This window comes from Piliocolobus tephrosceles, chromosome 2 (genome assembly GCF_002776525.5).
Source record: "Piliocolobus tephrosceles isolate RC106 chromosome 2, ASM277652v3, whole genome shotgun sequence".
Taxonomy (NCBI): domain Eukaryota; kingdom Metazoa; phylum Chordata; class Mammalia; order Primates; family Cercopithecidae; genus Piliocolobus; species Piliocolobus tephrosceles.
This window is the reverse complement of record NC_045435.1, coordinates 100,374,197-100,393,612: the sequence shown is the minus strand read 5'-3', so window position 1 is coordinate 100,393,612 and position 19,416 is coordinate 100,374,197. Positions and strand designations below refer to the sequence as shown.

Sequence of the window (19,416 nt, the reverse complement as noted above, 5' to 3'; positions counted from 1 at the left end):
AGGGGGGTCCAGGCCAATAAGGTTGTATGCCTAGGAAAGGGGGATCTTTGGACACAGAGATATGTACACAGGGGGAATGTCATGTGAGGGCATTCAGGGAGAATACGGCCATCCACAAGCCAAAAACACAGCCCTGGGATGGATCCCTTCTCCACAACTCTCAGAAGGAACCAGCGCCACTGACTCCTTGATTATGGACTTCTAGCTCCCAGAACTTTGAAACTATAAGGCTTTGAAACAATAAACCCATGCTGGATTGAACCAAGTAGCAAAGTATAATACAACCCCCATACCAGTTTCCCTTGTTTTTTGATTCCCTTCTCGTTTCCGTGCTTAGTTTAGCCAACTCTACCAGAGCTGTTTGCCTGCAGCCTTAAAGCTGTTCTCTGTGTCACGAGCACATATCTGATTCCCTAAAAAGATTCTGATTCCTCAAGGGTAGGCCTCCCCTTTGTGCTTCTTCTTTTTCTTCCTTCCTGGAAAGGCCTTCCCTTCCCAGAACAAAGTCAAGAAAGAAACACACATCAGCATTCAGCATCTTACTGCAAGAAGGCCTTGGTTCCAAATGCAGGAATATATTACAGTAAACAATTGAGTAATGTAGCCATGCAGCATGCAGCCCTTCAAAATTATGCTCTAAAGAGGCTTTAATGATGTGAGAAAATACATACGGTACATTAGGTGGGAAATGCAGGCTTAACGAAGGGTGTATACAGTGTGAGTTCAACGGTGCAAGGCAATATGCACAGCAGGGAAGTGCCCTAAGATGTTTGTAGTGTTGTCAGTGATTTTTAACTTACTCCATTTTTTTCTATGTATATTCCAGATTTCTATGGTGAGCACGTAGCATTTACTGAGCCTAAAGATAAGTGTGTTTTTATGTTAAATACACTAAATCTGTGTTTATAAGAAAATATAAGCCATCAGGCCTGACATCGTTCTTTGTGGCTTTGCAATGATAATATTACTGAGCTTTCCAGAAATGATGTCTCCAGCCAAGAAGAAATCCTGTCCCAGGTCTGTCCATGCATTTACTCACATTCTGAATATTTCTGCAGCTGGTCAAATTCTTCTGGAGTGAGGGAGACCCACCGTTCTTCACCCATTTTTAAACTTGGTGTGAGTGGCTAAAGGGCAGGGATGGAGTTTTGTTCGCTAGGCTGAAGTGGAGGCCCAGCCAAGGGCTTGGCTCATTGCAGATTTGCGATGTAAGTCTTTCAGGAGACTTCTGGGAGCACTCAAGTGTATACAGCAGCAGCAGGCACCTCTCAGAAGATGCGACAAGATCTCTGCTATTCCTTAGGCAACATCCTCCTGTCTGTATTCAAGGTAAATTCAGAAATCCTGGCTCTTCCTAGATAGAAGCAGAAATGAGAGTAAATGAGAGTATTTAAAAAAAAAGGCCCGAATTTTCTTCGCTGAAAGATCTACAGGGAACAATGGTTCAAAGTTTCTCAAGGATGGTTCTCCCCTTAGAGAGGTCTGAAGAGGGGATAATGACAGTTGTCTGGCTGGGGGTGAGTGTTGAGGGGCAAGCTGTGGCCTGTATGAATAAGTGGGCCATACTACTCAGCTCTGGGAAATGTTCAATGTGTCACATGAGAGGTGGTATTAGGGCTGCCTAAGGGCATCCTCAGGGCATAAAAATGCCTTAGGCTCTTGGGTGCCTCATGAGTAATTACAGGAACAGGAGCCTATGCAGCCATTCTCTCCTCCACTGATTTCCAAATTCCACCATGATAGCTCTGGTGAGCCATTTTGGAATACCCCCAAGACTGGCTAACATCTAGTGACTGAAGCAATTCTCTGTCCTCTTAGAGTCATAAAAAAGGGAGTTAGAGGGATGGGCTGTTGGCCTCAATGAGGCAGGGAAATGGGGATGGATTCAAAAAAACACTGAGTATCATTTCCTTTGAGCCTCTCGTACTGTGGGTCATTAAATCAGTTTTGTGGTTGTGAAATTGATATAATGAGTCACAACAAGCATGCAAACACATGAAACGGAATAGGATAGAATGAGATGGAGTTGAAAATACTACAGTGCATCTACCATAGTAAGAGGACGTATTATGTCATAGACTTTTCCTTCAGCTATACACCCATGGTTATACTGATCATATTGTGAAGTATCTTTCTTATTCTCAGTTGAGGTTACAAACATGGTTGGGAAGTCACCAACCTAAAAAGGTGAGAAATAAAGACCAATTGAAACACAGGCTCTAATGCTGCCAAAGAACAAGCCCAGTTTTAATAAAATAGGATCCATCCTGTGGCCAATTGCAAGGCAAGTCTGGGGTGCCTGGAGCATATGAGCAGTGCTGGATGAGATGACCAAGTTGGGAGACACATATGGACCATTCTCTGGGGAAGTGTGTAGACCGGTTGTTTTGGACCTGGAGAGTGAACTAGAGCTGAGGGAAGATGCTGGAGAGAGCGAGAGAGATTCTATCTTTATAAAGAAGACCTTCCACTACCCAGAATGCATGGCAAGGAAATGAGATACCCACATTCCTGGGGACATTAAGTTCTAGTTTCTCTCCTTGAAAGTCCAACTCTTTCTTTAATCCAGCCAGCTCGACTCTGCTCCTTGGCGCTTGCTGCTGTCAAGGTCATCAGTGACCTAGTTGCCAAATCCAACAGGCACCTTTCAGTCCTTCCTCACCTCGTTTCTCTCTCTGCAGTCTTTGCCATGGCAGAAAACTTCCACCTTGAAACTCTCTTATCTTTCTGGGTGTTTCTTCTCAGTCTCCTTCAGCCTTTTCTTTTGCCATCTTTAAATATTGAAATGTTTCCACAGCAAAGACATAGAATCAGCCTAAAGGTCTATCAATGGAAGACTAGATAAAGGAAATGTGGTACATACACACCATGGAATACTATACAGCCATAAAAAAGAACGAGATCCTGTTCCTTGCAGCAGCATGGATGGAGCTGGAGGACACTATCCTAAGTGAACGAATGCAGGAACAGAAATCCAGATACAGCACACCCTCACTTATAAGTGGGAGCTGAACATTGAGAACACAGGAATACAAAGAAAGGAACAATAGGTCCTGGGGCCTACTTGAAGGTGGAGGATGGGAGGAGGGAAAGAACTGAAAAACTACCTACTGGATACTATGCTTATTACCTGAGTGACAAAATAATCTGTTCACCAAACCCCCGTGACATGCGATTTACCTATATAACAAACCTGCACACATACCCCTGAACCTAAAATAAAAGTTAAAGAAAAAATTGGTGCTTCCAAAGTCCGGTCCTCAGCCCTCTTCTCACTCTACATCCTTTCCCTGATGGATCTCATCCACCTCCAACCTTTAATGACCCCCCGCATGCTGCGACAGCCCTGAGCTCTCTCCTTGGTCTGAATCTGAATATTCAGATATTCAGATGCCTTAATCCAGATCTGAATATCCAACCATCTACTGTGACTCACTTCTGTGTCCCAAACCACCCCTGATCTGCACCTTCCAGTGTCCTCAGCCGCTCGGGTTATGCCCAAGAGAAACCAGTGCCCAGGTCAGAGGCAGGAGGCTCAGCTAAGCTCCTCCCCTTTTCTCTCCTGCCAAACCCAGGCACTAGCCCCAGAGTTTGACGGTCCACTGTGTGCTCCCTTTTGTCTATCACACCATCTCTGGCATTAACTCAGACCTTCCTTATCTCTTGCCTGGCCTTTGACAGCAGCCACCTGCTACTCTCCCTGCCTTGTGCTTTGTTCTCCCCTTGCTCTGCTCTCTAAATTGCCCATCAGATCACATCTCTCTCGGTAATAAAATTCTTCAGTAGTTTCTACTGCCTGTAGAATAAGATGTAATCTTCTTTTCATGAAACACAAAGCTCTTTATGATCTGGCTCCTGATGATCAATTTAGTATGAAAGTGAGGAGTATCCTTTAGAAACCTTTGCCATCATGCCAGGGAATCTAGCATTGCCACCACTGTCACCGCTGCTGCTGCTGCTATCAATGAATGGACATGTACTTTACACTGTGCTATATGCTTTATATACATTATCTAATTTAGTCCTCTTAATAACATGTAAATTCAATATTGCTGTCTCTGTTTTGCAGATGAGAAAAAAAATGAGGCTAGGTGTTTAGTAAACATGGTGAGGAGAACCAGTGCTTCTGTTTAAGAATGCCTCCTACTGGGCGTGGCGTTGGCTTATGCCTGTAATCCCAGCACTTTGGGAGGCTGAGGTGGGTGGATCATGAGGTCAGGAGATCGAGACCATCCTGGTCAACATGGTGAAACCCTGTCTCTACTAAAAATACAAAAATTAGCTCGGTGTGGTCGGGCACGGTGGCTCATGCCTGTAATCCCAGCACTTTGGGAGGCCGAGGTGGGCAGATCACAAGGTCAGGAGATCGAGACCATCCTGGCTAACATGGTGAAACCCTGTCTCTACTAAAAATACAAACAAAACAAAACAAAACAAAACAAAACAAAACAAAAAAACCCAGGCGTAGTGGCAGGCGCCTGTAGTCCCAGATGCTGGGGAGGCTGAGGCCGAAGAATGGTGTGAACTCGGGAGGCAGAGCTTGCAGTGAACCGAGATCACGCTACTGCACTCCAGCCTGGGCAACAGAGAGAGACTCCGTCTCACAATAAATAAATAAATAAATAAATAAATAAATACACACTTAATGTGGTATGTTTGACCTGGCTTCTGTCATCCTGGCCAACATAGTGAAACCCCATCCCTACTAAAAATACAAAAATTAGTCGGGCATGGTGGTGCATGCCTGTAATCCCAGCTACTCGGAAGGCTGAGGGAGGAGAATCACTTGAACCAGGGAGTCGGAGATTGCAGTGAGCCAAGATTGCACTACTGCACTCCAGTCTGGCAACAGAGTGAAAGTCTGTCAAAAAAAAAAAAAAAAAAAAAAAAGAATGCCCCCATGGCCTGGGCATTCTGCACACCTTCAGAAGCACAGAGGGGGATCTAAGAGGACGCAGAGGCAGACTGCATGACAGAACAACACTGAATTAAAACCAGAAGGCACAGAATTTGAATCTGGGCTCTGCCCTCTTCTGAGCTATTTCACCCTAGACATATTTTTCATCTCTTGAGCTTTAGTTTCTTCATCTAAAACATGAAGATATTAATTAAAAGGCTTACTGGGTTGGTGTTAGGATGAAGTGGGTTAATATATGCAAAAACCATAAAAACAAGATTCCCACCTGGTGCAATGCCCGCACATAGCAAATACTCAATAAATCATTGTTATTATCATCCAATTACAAATACAACATGTAGCAATATGGCTTAAACGATCAGCTGAATAAAAAAAAACAAACAAAATAACCCCATTAAAAAGTGGGCAAAGGGCACAAACAGACTCTTCTCAAAAGAAGACAATTCAAGTGGCCAACAAACATGAACAAATGCTCAACGTTGCTAATCATCAGAGAAATGCAAATCAAAACCATGACTATTATTAAAAAGACAAGCAATAACAGATGCTGGTGAGGCTCTGGAGGAAAGGGAATGCCTACACATTGCTGCTGGGAATGTAAATTAGTTCAGTCACTGTGGAAAGCAGGTTGATTTCTCAGATAACTTAAAACAGACCTCCCATGCAATGCAGCAATCCCATTAGTGGGTACACATCCAAACAAAAATAAGTAGTTCCACAAAAAAGACACATGCACTCATGTGTTCATCACAGCACTATTCACAGTAGCAAAGACATGGAATCAACCTGGGTGCTCATCAGTGACGGACTGGATAAAGAAAATGTAGCACACATATACTACACAATACTACACAGCCATAAAAAAAAGTATGCAATCGTGTCCTTTGCAGCAACATGGATGCAGCTTGAGGCCATTATCCTACACGAATTAACACAGGAATAGAAAATACCAAATAAAAATACCAAATACCAAATAGAAAATACGTGAAAACCAAATACCACATGTTCTTACTTATAAGTGGGAACTAAACATTGGGTACATATGGGCATAAATATGGAAATAATAGACACTGGGGATTACTAGAGAGGCGAGGGGGAAAGGAGCAAAGGTTGAAAAACTGAAAAATTGGATACTATGCTCACTACCTAGGTGATCGGATCATTCATACCCCAAACATCAACATCATGCAATGTACTCAGGTAACAAACCTGCCCCTGCACCCGCTGAATAATAGTTGAAATTTTAAAAAATCAGCTGACAGTAGTCGAGTAGAAAGTTTCTAGTGTTGTGCCACAGTTTTCAGAACTTGATCTGATATTGCTCCAGGTTGTTGTAATTTTGTAATTACTCATCAAACTCTTATCCACTAGTTTTAGCATCCACTAATGATTCTTGCCTGGATTAATTATTACAATGATATTGATTTTCTAATTCCATCATTCCCTCTGTATTTGTTAGTTAGGAGTCTATTGTAAGTAAGAGCTTTCCCTTCTTGTTATTTATATCAATTTATATGTATACTATAAAGATAAATTATAAATATATAAAGAATATATATGTGTGTATAAAAACAGCATTTATATATAATACATATTTATTTTCATGGATTCTTATTTTATTCTGTGGATTACAAATCTGTTGCTACCTCAAATTGTTCCAGATTTGATCAGTGGAATCTCAGTCAAGGTGGTGATTTGTTCTTTAGATATATCTCAATCATTTTTTGAGCACATCCTTATTTTCTAGCTCTACAAAATGTTTCAGCCTCATCTTGAACTTCCTCAACTCAAGTGCTAAAATGAGTCATTTCTCTAAGGAGTTCCTTTAGTGAAGAATGACATTTGAAGCCAAGGCTTGGATACTAGGTATGCTCATTGCTGCTGAGGTGTCATTGCTTCTAGGCCCTATCAAGGACAGAGCTAGAAAATAGATGCGTGTACTGGGCATGGTGGCTCACGCCTGTGATCCCAGCACTTTTGGAGGCCGAGGCGGAAGGATCACTTGAGCCCAGGAGTTTTTTAACTTTCTTCTCTAACAAGCTTTGTTTCCATCATCTACAACATACTTATTTGCTTAATACACAGAAAGTAGTTCCAGAATTGCTAGTCCACACCTCTGTGAAAAACAAAATAGACTTCAAGATTTGTTTACAGTACTATTGTTTTCAGGCAACAGCATACCCTCAAAATACTACCCTCAAAAGTTATGTAGGTTAGTTCTTTCTCACTCCCATCAGTTTCTGTTTGTATTTCATTTTAGGGTGTTTTCTTCATATCCACTGATTCTTTTCCAGTACGGTTCCAAAGTCAAAACTGCATAGAAAGATATATTCAGCCAGGCGTTAGTGGCTCACCCCTGTAATCCCAGCACTTTGGGAGGCTGAGCCAGGCAGATTGCTTGAGCCCAGGAGTTCTAGACCAGCTTGAGCAATATGGCAAAACCCCATCTGTACAAAAAATACAAACAAACAAAAAATTTCGCCAGGCATGGTGGTGCGCAGCTGTGGTCCCAGATACCCAGGAGGCTGAGGTGGGAGGATCACCTGAGCCTGAGGGATCAAGGTTGCGTTGAACTATAATTGCACCACTGCACTCCAGCCTGAGCAGCAGAATGGGATCCTTTCTTAAAACAAAAACAAAAACAAAAACACATACTGAAAGAAGTATCCCTTATTCCTCTTACTCTGTTTCCAGCTCCTCTTTTCTATTTTATTCTCACTCAACTTTATAGTATCTAGTTTATACTTCCTGTGTTTATTTTTGCACGTGAGAAGATATATGAATATTTTATTTCCCCTTTTCCTCCTTCTCCTCCTCCTCCTCCTCCTCCTTCTCCTTCTCCTTCTTCTTCTTCTGTTTTTTTTTTTTTTTTTTTTTTTTTTTTGAGACATGGTTTCTGTCTCATGCTGGAAAGCAGTAGTGGAATCACAGCTCACAGCAGCCTTGAACTCCTGGGTCAAGCAATTCTCCCACTTCAGCAGTCCCCTCCAGGCCCTCCCAGTAGAGTAGCTGTGATGTGTGCCACTATGATCTGCTAATTTTTTTTTTAACTCTTTGTAGAGACAGCATCTCACTATGTTACCCAGGCTGGTCTTGAATTCCTGGGCTCAAGTGATCCACCTGCCTCGGCCTCCTAAAGTGCTGAGATTATATGTGAACCTTTGTGCCTGGCTTCCCTTTCTTTCTAATACAAAAGGTAGCACGTTATAGATCATTATCTGCACATTGTTTTTTTCACTAATCAATATACCCTATGAATCACACCATACCTGTTCATAGAGATCTTTCTCTTTTAGAATTAAATTGGATTCTGATACCTCCTTAATATCCTTCAGAGGCCTCCTTTGGCCTCTAGGTAAAAAAGGACTGTCTCCTTAGCTAGTTCCACAAGGTTCTTTACCTATGGTAATAACTCACCTCCCCATTCTCATCCCCATTACCTCCTCCCCCACACACTCCACTTTCCAGCCAAATCTATCTTCTGTCTACTGTTAGCACTAGCAAAGTGCCTGGATGTGGGAGGACTCCATAAGCCTTATGGACTGACAAATACACCATGCCTTTGATCTACTTGAAATGCCCTTTACTCCTCCCTTCCTATAACAAATCTCTACTCATCTCTTTGGATCCAGGTTAAAAGGTCACTTCTTTTCTACAGCTTTTTGAAACTCTTTGAGCAAATTTGCCTGTTCTCCCAGCTGTGTTACACAGAATTCTACATGTTCCTCTATTGTGGTAGTTGACGATTCCCTGTGGGAGACAGACACCCAAACAGCTATTAATAATTAACACACAAGCTGGCAAGAGAAGTGGTGCAGATATGCCCAGAGATTTATGGAGTCCTCTAATGTGTCTGAAGCAGGCACAAGGAATCAGGAAAAGCTTCCTGAAGGAGCTGATGCTCCTGCTGAGGAGGGGTGATGAGGTAATGTGGTATACATTGCTATCACTCAACAAATATTCATATTATCATTATCATGATTGTTCCATTGTACCTCAGTGCTTGACTTCACAGTGGAAAGAGCTACACCATTCTTCTTCTTCTTTTTTTTTTTTCTTGAGGTGGAGTCTTGCTCTGCCACCCAGACTGGTGTGTCATGGCACGATCTCAGCTCACTGCAACCTCCACCTCCTGGGTTCAAGCGATTCTGCTGTCTCAGGCTCCCGAGTAGCTGGGATTACAGGAGCCTGCCACCATGCCCAGCTAATTTTTGTATTTTTAGTAGAGACGAGGTTTCACCATGTTGGCCAGGCTGGTCTCGAACTCCTGACCTCAGGTGATCTGCCTGCCAAGGCCTCCCACAGTGCTGGGATTAACTCCCACAGTGCAGGTGTGAACCACTGCGCCTGGCCTTACACTATTCTTTATTTTCTTCAAGAAAAGTTAGGGGCCTAAAACACTGCCTGACTTTCCAGATGGTATCCCATGGGACAGCCCGCCTCTGGCTTCTGCCCTTTGGTGAAGGTGACAGCTGACACCCAGGAGGGTTTTCTCTAGCTTGCGAAGTTCGACACTTCCCTCAGCAGCCCACTCAGTCACTCCCCTCTCAGAGGCTCTTTGTAGTATGAACAATCTTCTTATTACCACCCCAAGTATCTTTTCTGACAGAAAAAGTTGAATAGGATTTTCTAAATAAAACTCAGATTGGATATTGTCTGACTTGGCTAGGAGAAGAGTATTTTATGTCTCTACAGCTATGTCACTCTGAGCAATTGCTTCAGCTCTTTTGGCCTCAGTTTCCTTGTCTATAAAATGAGGGGGTGGGAATAATGGTTTCTAATGTGTTTTCTAGCTCTGCAATTTTATATACTGGAATAAATTCTATTTGTTCTGTACAGATGTCAGCATGGAAATCACAAGTCAGGAGGAAGAAGGCAAATTCAATGAGTATTGAATTGCACCCTGGGTCTCTCTATTCATTTGAATGAATCAGCCATACCCAATTATCCAGGAACAAACACCTCCTCATCTCCTCTTTGCTCTCCTAAAAACATTAATTCATGAATATGACATCAGATTGGAGAAGCCTATTTATGTGCATTTGAAGGTTTATTACAAAGCCATAATGAGTACATTTTCATAAGGGAAGAAAGACTAAAAGCTACAAAGATAAAAACCCCTCTCTCTTCTCAGACTTGTGGAAAGTCACAACTTGACAAGTGCCCCATCTCTGGCTTTTACTCCTACTGTTCCTTCTTCAACCCTGTAACTCTTACACAGCCTTTGGAGTTTAGTTCAAGTTGTACCTAAAGATGCCCTCTTTAATTGCCCAGATGTGGCTGGGCATATCTTCTCTGCTCTCCAATAGCACTTTGGGCTTTTCTCCATTATGACGTTTACTGAGTGCATGTACTCACCACCTCTCTTCCCTACAGGATTCTGAACTCTTTTAGGGCAGAAAGAATGTCCTGTCCACTTTGTAGTCCTAGCGATTACAAGATTTCTAAGAGTTCATTTTTTGACACTAGAAAAATGATTCTCAACCTTTCTTTGACCAAGATCATTTTCACGGAGTCAAAGATCCTACCACATCTATTTACATGTCTCTATAGAGGAAGAACTGGGTGATAAAAAGAATTCAAGAGGAACAAAAGACACAAGTTGCAGTACAGTTGTTGATAATATCGTTTATGAGTCACCTAATTTACCATAAAATATACATCAATACTTACATTTTAATATTAAAATAATGACCTACACAAGTATGGGCTATCAGGGTTATAAAGTTATAACAGATATAGACTTATAATCAAGTTACTTTATTATGCTTAATCTGATAGTATTTTGTGAGTTACACAAGTTGCTTGAATTTATCAATGAACTGTCACTATTGTGGTCACCGGTTACATTGGTGGTCCCCCAAACCATGCTTCCTGATATTTATGCCCTTTCTAGTTTCTTCCCTTGAGTCTGGGCTGCACCTGTAACTAGCCTTAACCAAGAGAATGCATTACAAGTGGTGCTGTGTCAGTGTCAAGCATAAGCCTTGAGAAGACCTGGCAGCTCCCACTTCTGTGTTTCTAAGGGCACTGAACTGCCATGTAAGAAGTTCAGCCATTTTGCTGGAGAGATCACATAGAGACCACGTGGAGAGGCCACATGGATGAAGGGAGATCTAACATTACAGAGAGGAGAACTGAGCAACTCAGCTGATGACAAGAACTGAAGCCCAAGATGTAAGGCCCCAGCCAAGCCACTCCAGCCAGCACCCAGTCATCTAAGTCATCCTAGCTGTGTTATGGGACAAGAAGTCATTCGGGATTTAACAGCCTTAGCAGACATCACATGGGGAGCAGAGATAACCCGCCCCCACTCAGCCTGGTCTGGATTCCCAATGCACAGTAACACATAGACTAATAACATAAATGAGGAGCAACAACATTTTGAGGTAGTTATGTAATCATAGATAACCAAGACAACTACACAAGCACTTTTAGGGGCAGGTTATGCATGTGTCTATTTAGCAACAGAATCTGCATGATTCATGCTTGAACTGCAACTTACTCATGTCTTAAAATCTAGTAATTGGAAAATTATAGGCTAAAAATACCTTCGATGCAAATATGTATCACTGCCTGCTGTACGGTTAACCAAATATCCTCCACAAACTACTATGATAATGATGAAGTCAAGTGAACTATAATTTCTAATTAATAAGCAAGAATAGCAGTAGCTGAAAACCACAACCTACTCGAAGCAAGACTGACATGCAATGATAACAACGGGGCCTTGCCCAGGTCACAGGATTCTAACCATCTGCTTGAGTGAGGGGGCTGTAGCTGCTGAGCATTTAGAAGCAGGCTGATTTCACAGATAACTGAATTAAAGCCCTTGGGGAACTTAGCAATGATCTAATTTAAGTTTATGAGTGGCAAATATGAGTAATACCTAATAACTCATTTAGCAGATTACCAGCATATAGTCCTTAAACAAACATAAACATAAAAGTCTTGGAATTGCATTCTATCCATAAGAATTCAGAGAGGAATTTCATTTGAGAGGTACTTTGTACACCATTAGTGGCCTCAGAGTGAATGTGAGAATCTCTGCTGCAGGATAGTCATGAAAATGTCAGGCTGAACCAGGTGCCCAAGTGGGGGAGCTGGGAGTGGCTGATGCCCAGGAAAAGCTTTTGGGCTCTGATGAGAAGTTGAGAACTTCTACGTTGGGGGTCTGTCTTTGGCACAGGCAGACAGTGTTGGTCTAAGAAGAGTGTAGCTCAGGGGCATCAGAGTCTGAGGACTGGTCATTCATTCATTTGTTCACCTGCTTAACAAATCATTGTAATAACAAGCAATAGCAGCAACCTCCATTTATAGATTGCAACACGTCCTGTGCCTTGCAAACTTCATTTGTAATATGCACCAAACCCTGTGAGGAAGGTATGTTTTATGCCCATTTTACAGCTGTAGAAACAAGCCCAGGGTAATTCTCCCAAGTTGTCCTACCAGTAAATGACAGGACTGTATAGGAATCCAAGTCTGTGTTGTTCTAAAGCCCATGGTAACATCTCTGGCTGAATGAGTACTGAGAACCTAAGCATTGGGTCTGTGCAGGTACAGATGCCATTAATAAACCAACTGTGGAGATGCCACGCCCTGGTCCTCAACATGGAAGGGGAATGGAAGCCAGAAGGGAAACCATGGCCTGCTCCTGAAAAGCCAATATTATCTGAGGGGGAAAAAGCTATATTATATTAAACATGAGCACAGAATGGAATAGAATGCAAAATATGCAGGAAATTTGTAGGCAAAACATGGGACTTCGGAAAAAAACCCTTGCTCTTGCCCTGGGGCTACCTCTGTGAAACCTGGGAGAGTTCACTCAGCTTTGTCACTTGGGGCCTTTAACAGTGGAAATGTGAAGGAAGTAGGGTTGTGAATAGCAATGGAAAAGTCTGATTCTGAACTCCAGTGCTGAGGGGCTGATGTGGGAAGGGATTGTGAGTGGAGGTCTCCTTTATGAAATTACTACCTGGGGAAACAGCTGCCCTAGACTCATGCGTTGTGTCAAGGAGACTTCTGCCCAGAGCACCAAGCACAAGTCTGGCTTTAGAATTAGAGACCAGAATTCAGATCTTGGCTCTATCTCACACAACTGTGTGACATTAGCAGGTCCTTCTTCATCTCTGAATCGGAATGATGAAAATATTAACACATGCTTCACAAGGTTATTATAAGGATTATTTGTATAATGTTTGCTATGGTTTGAATGTTTGTCCTCTCCAAAATTCATGTTGAAATTTAATCCCCAAAGTGGCAGTATTGAGAGGTGGGGCCTTTAAGAGGTAATTGTATCCTGAGGATGCTGCCTTTGTGAATGGATTAATCCATTCATGGATTAATGGGTTTTCATGGGAGGGGAACTGGTGGCTTTATAAGAAGAGGAAGTGAGATCTGAACTAGCACCTTCAGCCCCCTCACCATATGATGCCCTGCACCACCTTGGGACTCTATGGAGAGCCACTACCAGTAAGAAGGGCCTCACCAGTTGCAGTCCCTCAACTTTGGACTTCTCACCCTCAATAACTGTAAGAAATAAGTTCCTTTTCTCTGTAGGTTACCCAGCTTCAGGTATCCTGTTATAAGTAGCAAAAAATGGACGGTTTATAAGAGCATCACTAGTAACACTTTCTGTCAGTGGTTTTGAAAGTGTGGTCCTCATCCCAGCAGCATCAGCACCACCTGGGGAATGTGTTAGGAAGGCAAATTATTGGAACCCACACAAGAGCTAGAGAAATTCAGGGTGGCCCAGCAACATGCCTGTGTTTTGTAACCACTGCTTTACGTTAATGTAAGGAACAGGACTAAGAAGAGAAATTTGGAGTATCTGGAACTATTTCTTCTTCTTAATGGGGACCTTAAGCAGACAGATTTTGGGTCTGTCAAGTCAGTTCCACTTTCCTGAGGCAGGAAAACATTACAGGGAAGCTGGAGGCCCATGACTGCCAGAAAACTGTCATCATGCCACACTCCTAAAATTGTCATGTTATGACTTATATTCCCTGCAGTATTTTCCTTTCTTTCCAATCTGGTTCTGTTTTTCATACTCCTTCTATAACATTTTGTGCAAAATACTCATCTAGAGAAGGCACAGAACAGATATGATTTTCTACCATAAAGCAAATGGACAAGAAACAAACCAAAACTCCAAGAAGGTAAGAAAATCACAGCTCTATTAAGGCCAGCAACTCATTCCCACATCAGAAATGGAACTGTCAGCGAAGAGACACTGCAGAACCCTGGGCATGAGTATGGGGCTTGGGCAGGTCTAGAGAAAGACAGCTCTGTAAAAATGCCCAGGTATTGTGGTGATAGTGGCATGGTGTGTACGTGTGTGTGTTTTAACAATAACCACGAAAAAACCACGCTAAAGAGAAAACATTCAAGTTTGGAACGGTGTGTAAAACCATGCTCAGCTTGGTAAGTTCCCACAGACTAGGAGCAACTTGAGGTCAGCCATCCAGTCATCATTCTCCACTTCATGAAGCGCTCGTGTTCTCCCTCCCCTCTCTCTTCTGCCAGTGCCTGATCTCCCATTCTCTAATTCTCCTTTCCTTTTTCTCTTCCCCTTTTTGTTTCCCATAGCAACATAAACAGCAGCAGCCATTTACTGAGAGTCTACTACCTGTTCTATATTAATGCAATCCTCAAAATAATCTCTCAAGGTAATACTACACCCGGGACTAGGTTCCTTGCAGAAAACTGAGCCATCATTCAAAGCCATGTCTGCCTGAATGCAAAGCCCACATCCCCCCCCTCCACTCTGCATCCGTACTGTTTCTCAGACCTATGGAGATTATTAGTACCATCTCTAGATTGTAAACTGATGGAGGGTGGATTTACCGGTTCATTCCAGAAGCCTAGGGTTGAGTTTATGGAAGGCTCTGGGTAGCCAGGTGCCTCTTCCTCCACCAACCAACAGTGTCCTAATGGACAATCATGCAATAATGATTCAGCACTGTGGACAACAGCATCCAGAGGTGTGTACACCTCATGCCTGGCCCAGACAATGTCCCTGGATGGCCTCCTCTACCCCAGAGGTGTCTAGAACCCAGTTTGAAATAAATACTTCATTAATATTAGGTAACCTTTACAATGTGACAGATGGTCCTAAGCAACTTGCATGAATTAGCTGGTTGACTCTTCATAACAACTCTATTAGGCGGATACAAATATTATGCTCATTTTAAAGCTGAGGAAACTGAAACATGGAGGTTAAGTAATTTGTCCTAGGTCATAGAGCTATTAATGAATGAATCCAGGATTCCAATCCAGGCGCTCTGACTCTGGAGACTGTTCCCCACCAGTATGTTATATGATACAAAGTTAACGGGCACTGGCATGTGGCAGTACTTGGCATAAGAAAGTCATCAAGAAAATGCAAATATGCCTGTAATAATTTTAAACAATGCCATTTGAATAAAGTACAACATTGAAATCATTTCACAAGGTGCTCATAAACCCCAGTTACAGAAACACCGCAGCTTGATGGGATTTGGAAACCAGAAAGGAAGAAAAAAATAATCTTATAAAGCAAATAAAAGGTGTCACATGACCCAGAGCCCTTGGGTCTAATCCAAGTCCTGGCATTTAGTAGCTTGCCCAGGCTGGAGTGCAGTGGTGCTATCTCGGCTCACTGCAACCTCCGCCTCCCAGGTTCAAGTGATTCTCCTGCCTCAGCCTCCTGAGTGACTGGGACAACAGGCACCTGCTACCGTGCCTGGCTAATTTTTTTATATTTTTAGTAGAGACGGGGTTTCACCATATTGGCCAGGTTGGTCTCGAACTCCTGACCTTGTGATCCACCCGCCTTGGCCTAAGCAGTCAGTTCTACTGTCTGTGCTTCAAGTTCCTCATTTGATAATTGTGGTGAGTGAAGTAAGTAATATTTAAGCTCTTTTCAGACAGTAATTTCATTTTCTTTCCAGAAATGTTAGATGTAAACCCTTTACTCTTGCCACATGGTATCTGGTGCCATCATTTTAGGCTGGGAAATGCCTTTTGTTTTCATATTAATTTAAACCATACTCCATTGGATAGAAACAACAGTAAGATACTTTTGCCACCTATCAAATTGTTAACAATTTAAAAATAGTTAATATCCTTGTTGGTAAGAAAGGAAGGAAACAGAAATTCTCCGATGCTGCTGGTGTGGAAGTAAACTAGCTGAGGTAATACTATATGCCAATAGCCTTAAAATGTACATTTCCATGAAATTTTAATTCTACGAGTTTATCTTAAGAAAGCGACTATGGACAGTAATAACAGTATTAATTTTGCAACTTCTACTGTTATTTCCACAAGAATTCAACTCCCGGAACATTTGTTGCAGCACTATTTATAATAGCAAAAAGTCTAAACAATTTAAATGCCACACAATATAGGATTGTTAAATACTTTTTAGTATGTACATCTAAAATATTATACTGTACATATTTGTAGTAGGTTCTGAACTGTGCCAATCAGATCTTCCAGATGCTTAGGAGTGGCACTGGCAGACAACTCTCACCTGTCAATTCTTTTCAGGAATTGCCTTAACTCTAAAAAGCTGCCTTGTCCAAGATCCTGCCCCCTTCTTGGGCAGCCCACATCCAGTGACTGGATGATACACAGTGGTATGGTATAAAAGCCTGGTCATCTCACCCCAACCGGGAGCAACTCTGCAGAACCATCCCAATCCAGCTTCTCCCTTCACCAAGTTCCATTTCTGTCCCTTCCCTTCCACGAATGGTGATCCCAAGCATACTCCCTAATAAAGTTCATAACACTTCTGCATGGCAATCTCCATCTCAGAACCTGCATCCCAGGAAATTTCATCTGCAACAATATGAAAATTAAGAAAAAGATCCATGCATTCTTAAGTAATTCCATGTTTATAAAAATGAAAATATGAAAGTTTTAAATATCAATGTAGTACACTGCAATTTGGTTAGAGCAATGCTTAAAGGACACTTTGTATCCTTAAATACATTTCTTAGAAAACAAGGTAGATGGAAAACAAAAATGAATGAAGCCTCCAACTCAAGAAGCTAAAAAAGGGACACAAAAGAAATCTAAGTGAAGCCAAAGAGGGCAGTAATAAAGATAAGGGCAGAAATTAATGAACTAGCACCCAAAAGAAAACAAAATAAAAAACTGGATAGCTTTGGTTAAAAGCAAAAGTCCTTTTGGCTGTTAATATTATTGAAAAATCTAATAAAATAGGCAATCCTTTGGCAGAGTATGAGACAGAGAGAGAGAGAGAAGGGGAAGGAGGAGGAGGGAGAGGAAGAAGAAGAACCAGTAGCAATATTTGGAATGAAGAAGAAGACATAACTATAAATGTAAGAGATTTTATTAAATTATGACAGACTACTATATTCAACTTTATAGTGCCACATTCAAGAACCTAGATGAAATGGGAAAATTCTGCAAAAATATAAGTGATCAAAAGTGACTCAAGAATTAGAAAAGCCTGACTAGTTCAATAATAGATAAAATTGAACCAATATTAAAAGGTCTACGTGCCCCACCCTCCTGGCCCAGACAGTATTACAGGCCGTTCTAAGAGTCATCAAGAAACAGATAGTTCTTCTCTTACATAAGCTGTTCCAGAGCATAGAAAAAGATGTTAAGTTACAATTTATTTTATGAGGCTAGCATAACCCCGTAACAAAAACTTAGCAAGGAAAATGCAAAGATAAATTATGGACCAACCTCGCCTCAATAGAGTAAAACCCCACATAAAATAGTAAAATTCAGTATTTTATTAAAATAACAATAAATAGGGTTTATTTCAGTAAGGCAAGACTGGGTCAATGTTATAAAACCTACCAATATACTATATTAACAGAATATGAGAGAATATAAGAGAATTTTCATATAGAGAATACAAGAGAACATCTCAATATATGTAGAAAAAATTAACAGAATTAACACAGTTATCAAATTAACAAATTAATTAAATTAACAAAATTAACAAAATTATCAAATTAACAAAATTAACAAAAATTAACAAAATATATGTAGAAAAAATTAACAAAATCTAACACTCAAATGTAATGAAAAACAAAAAAATACCAAACCTCTAAGCACATCGGAAGGTAAATGAAACATCCTTTAACCTCATAATGGCTATCCTCCAAAACCCCACAGCAAGCTTCATATTTAAATGGTGAAATACTAGAAGCATTACCATTAAAATCAAGGACATGATAAGGATGCATGTTAGAACCTCTACTATTCAACAGTCTCAGTCTATGAGAGATCCCAGCCAATGCAGTTAAATAAGACAAAATTATAAATTGGAATAGAAAAGACAAATCTGTCATGATTTTTAAATGATATGATAGCAAATCTAGAAAAACCAAGAGATCACATAAATATAAATTATTAAGGGATCTCAACAAAGTGACTGATACAAAATCAATATTAAAAAATTAGTGGCTTTCCTTTACACTAGCAATAGCCAATTAGGAAATATAGAATAATAGAAAAAGATCTTTTTCAAAATTTTAATAAAAAGTAGAATGGGCTGGGTGCAGTGGCTCATGCCTGTAATCCCAGCCTGTAATCCGCTCAGCACGAGGTGAGCAGATTGCCTGAGCCCAGGAGTTCAAGACCAGCCTGGGAAACAGCGCAAAATCCCATCTCTACAAAAAAATTTAAAAACTGAGCTTGGTGTGATGGTGTGTACCTGTAGTCCCACCTACTCGGGAGACTGAGGTGGGAGGATCCCTTGAGCCCAGGAGACAGAGGTTGCAGTGAGCCAAGAAGGAGCCACTGCACTCTAGCCCAGGCAACAGAGTGAGACCCTGTCTGGAAAACAAAACAAAACAAAACAAAACAAACAAACAAAAAACAAGTAGAATGTGCACTGGAGTGAATCTAACAATTAATGTGCAAGACCTTCATGGAGAAAAATGGAGAAACCTATAGACATTTATAGCAGGACAATAGGGAAATCTGAATAAATGGATACATATTTTATTCATGGATAGGAAGGCTCACTTTAGTTCTGGTACTTACTAGCTATGTGACTTTGGTAAATTTTTTGAAGTCTTTGTCTATCTGAGCCCTACTTTCCTCATGCAATTGATAATGGAATCTCCCTTGTGAAGTTTTTTGTGACTGTTAGAACTAGTAAATGTCAATTTAAAAACCTCTCAAAATTACATGCAATATTTGTAGTGGTACAAATATTCTTATGTAACTGTAAAAAAGAGAGATGTAAAAGGATATACACGAAATGTAATTATGGTTACTTCCAAGAAATACATAAAGTTTAGAAGTTGAGGTTTTGTTATCTGTAATGTTTTAATTCTTGTTTAAAAAGGCAGTGTATTAATGTATTATTTATACTTTTTAAACATTTGAAGGAAAATCCTTATTTTTACCATCTTGGTCTGCTTTTTTCTATTTTTTTCTGGCACAACTCAATCTTTTCAAAGTTTACCTATGTTGGTTAGAGATGGAGTCTTACGGAATATTGACTCGAAGGCAGACACTCAAGCAAT

At 41.0% G+C, this 19,416-nt stretch overlaps 1 protein-coding gene across 10 annotated transcripts in view; it reads right to left on the bottom strand.

The window, feature by feature from the left end:
• The window catches only part of DGKG (diacylglycerol kinase gamma), a 215,063-nt gene that overhangs the window by 172,457 nt on the left and 23,190 nt on the right, over positions 1-19,416 (bottom strand). For 9 of the 10 annotated variants that reach the window (XR_002725462.1, XM_023187581.1, XM_023187584.1 and 6 more), the window contains exon 2: positions 1,040-1,354. The exons of the other annotated variant lie outside the window; for it this stretch is intronic. Coding sequence is in view for 8 of the 9 variants with exons in the window: in XM_023187581.1 (XP_023043349.1) it covers positions 1,040-1,106 (67 nt within the window). In the remaining variant the exon portion in view is untranslated. The remainder of the gene's footprint in view (positions 1-1,039; positions 1,355-19,416) is intronic. 10 annotated transcript variants of the gene reach the window in all.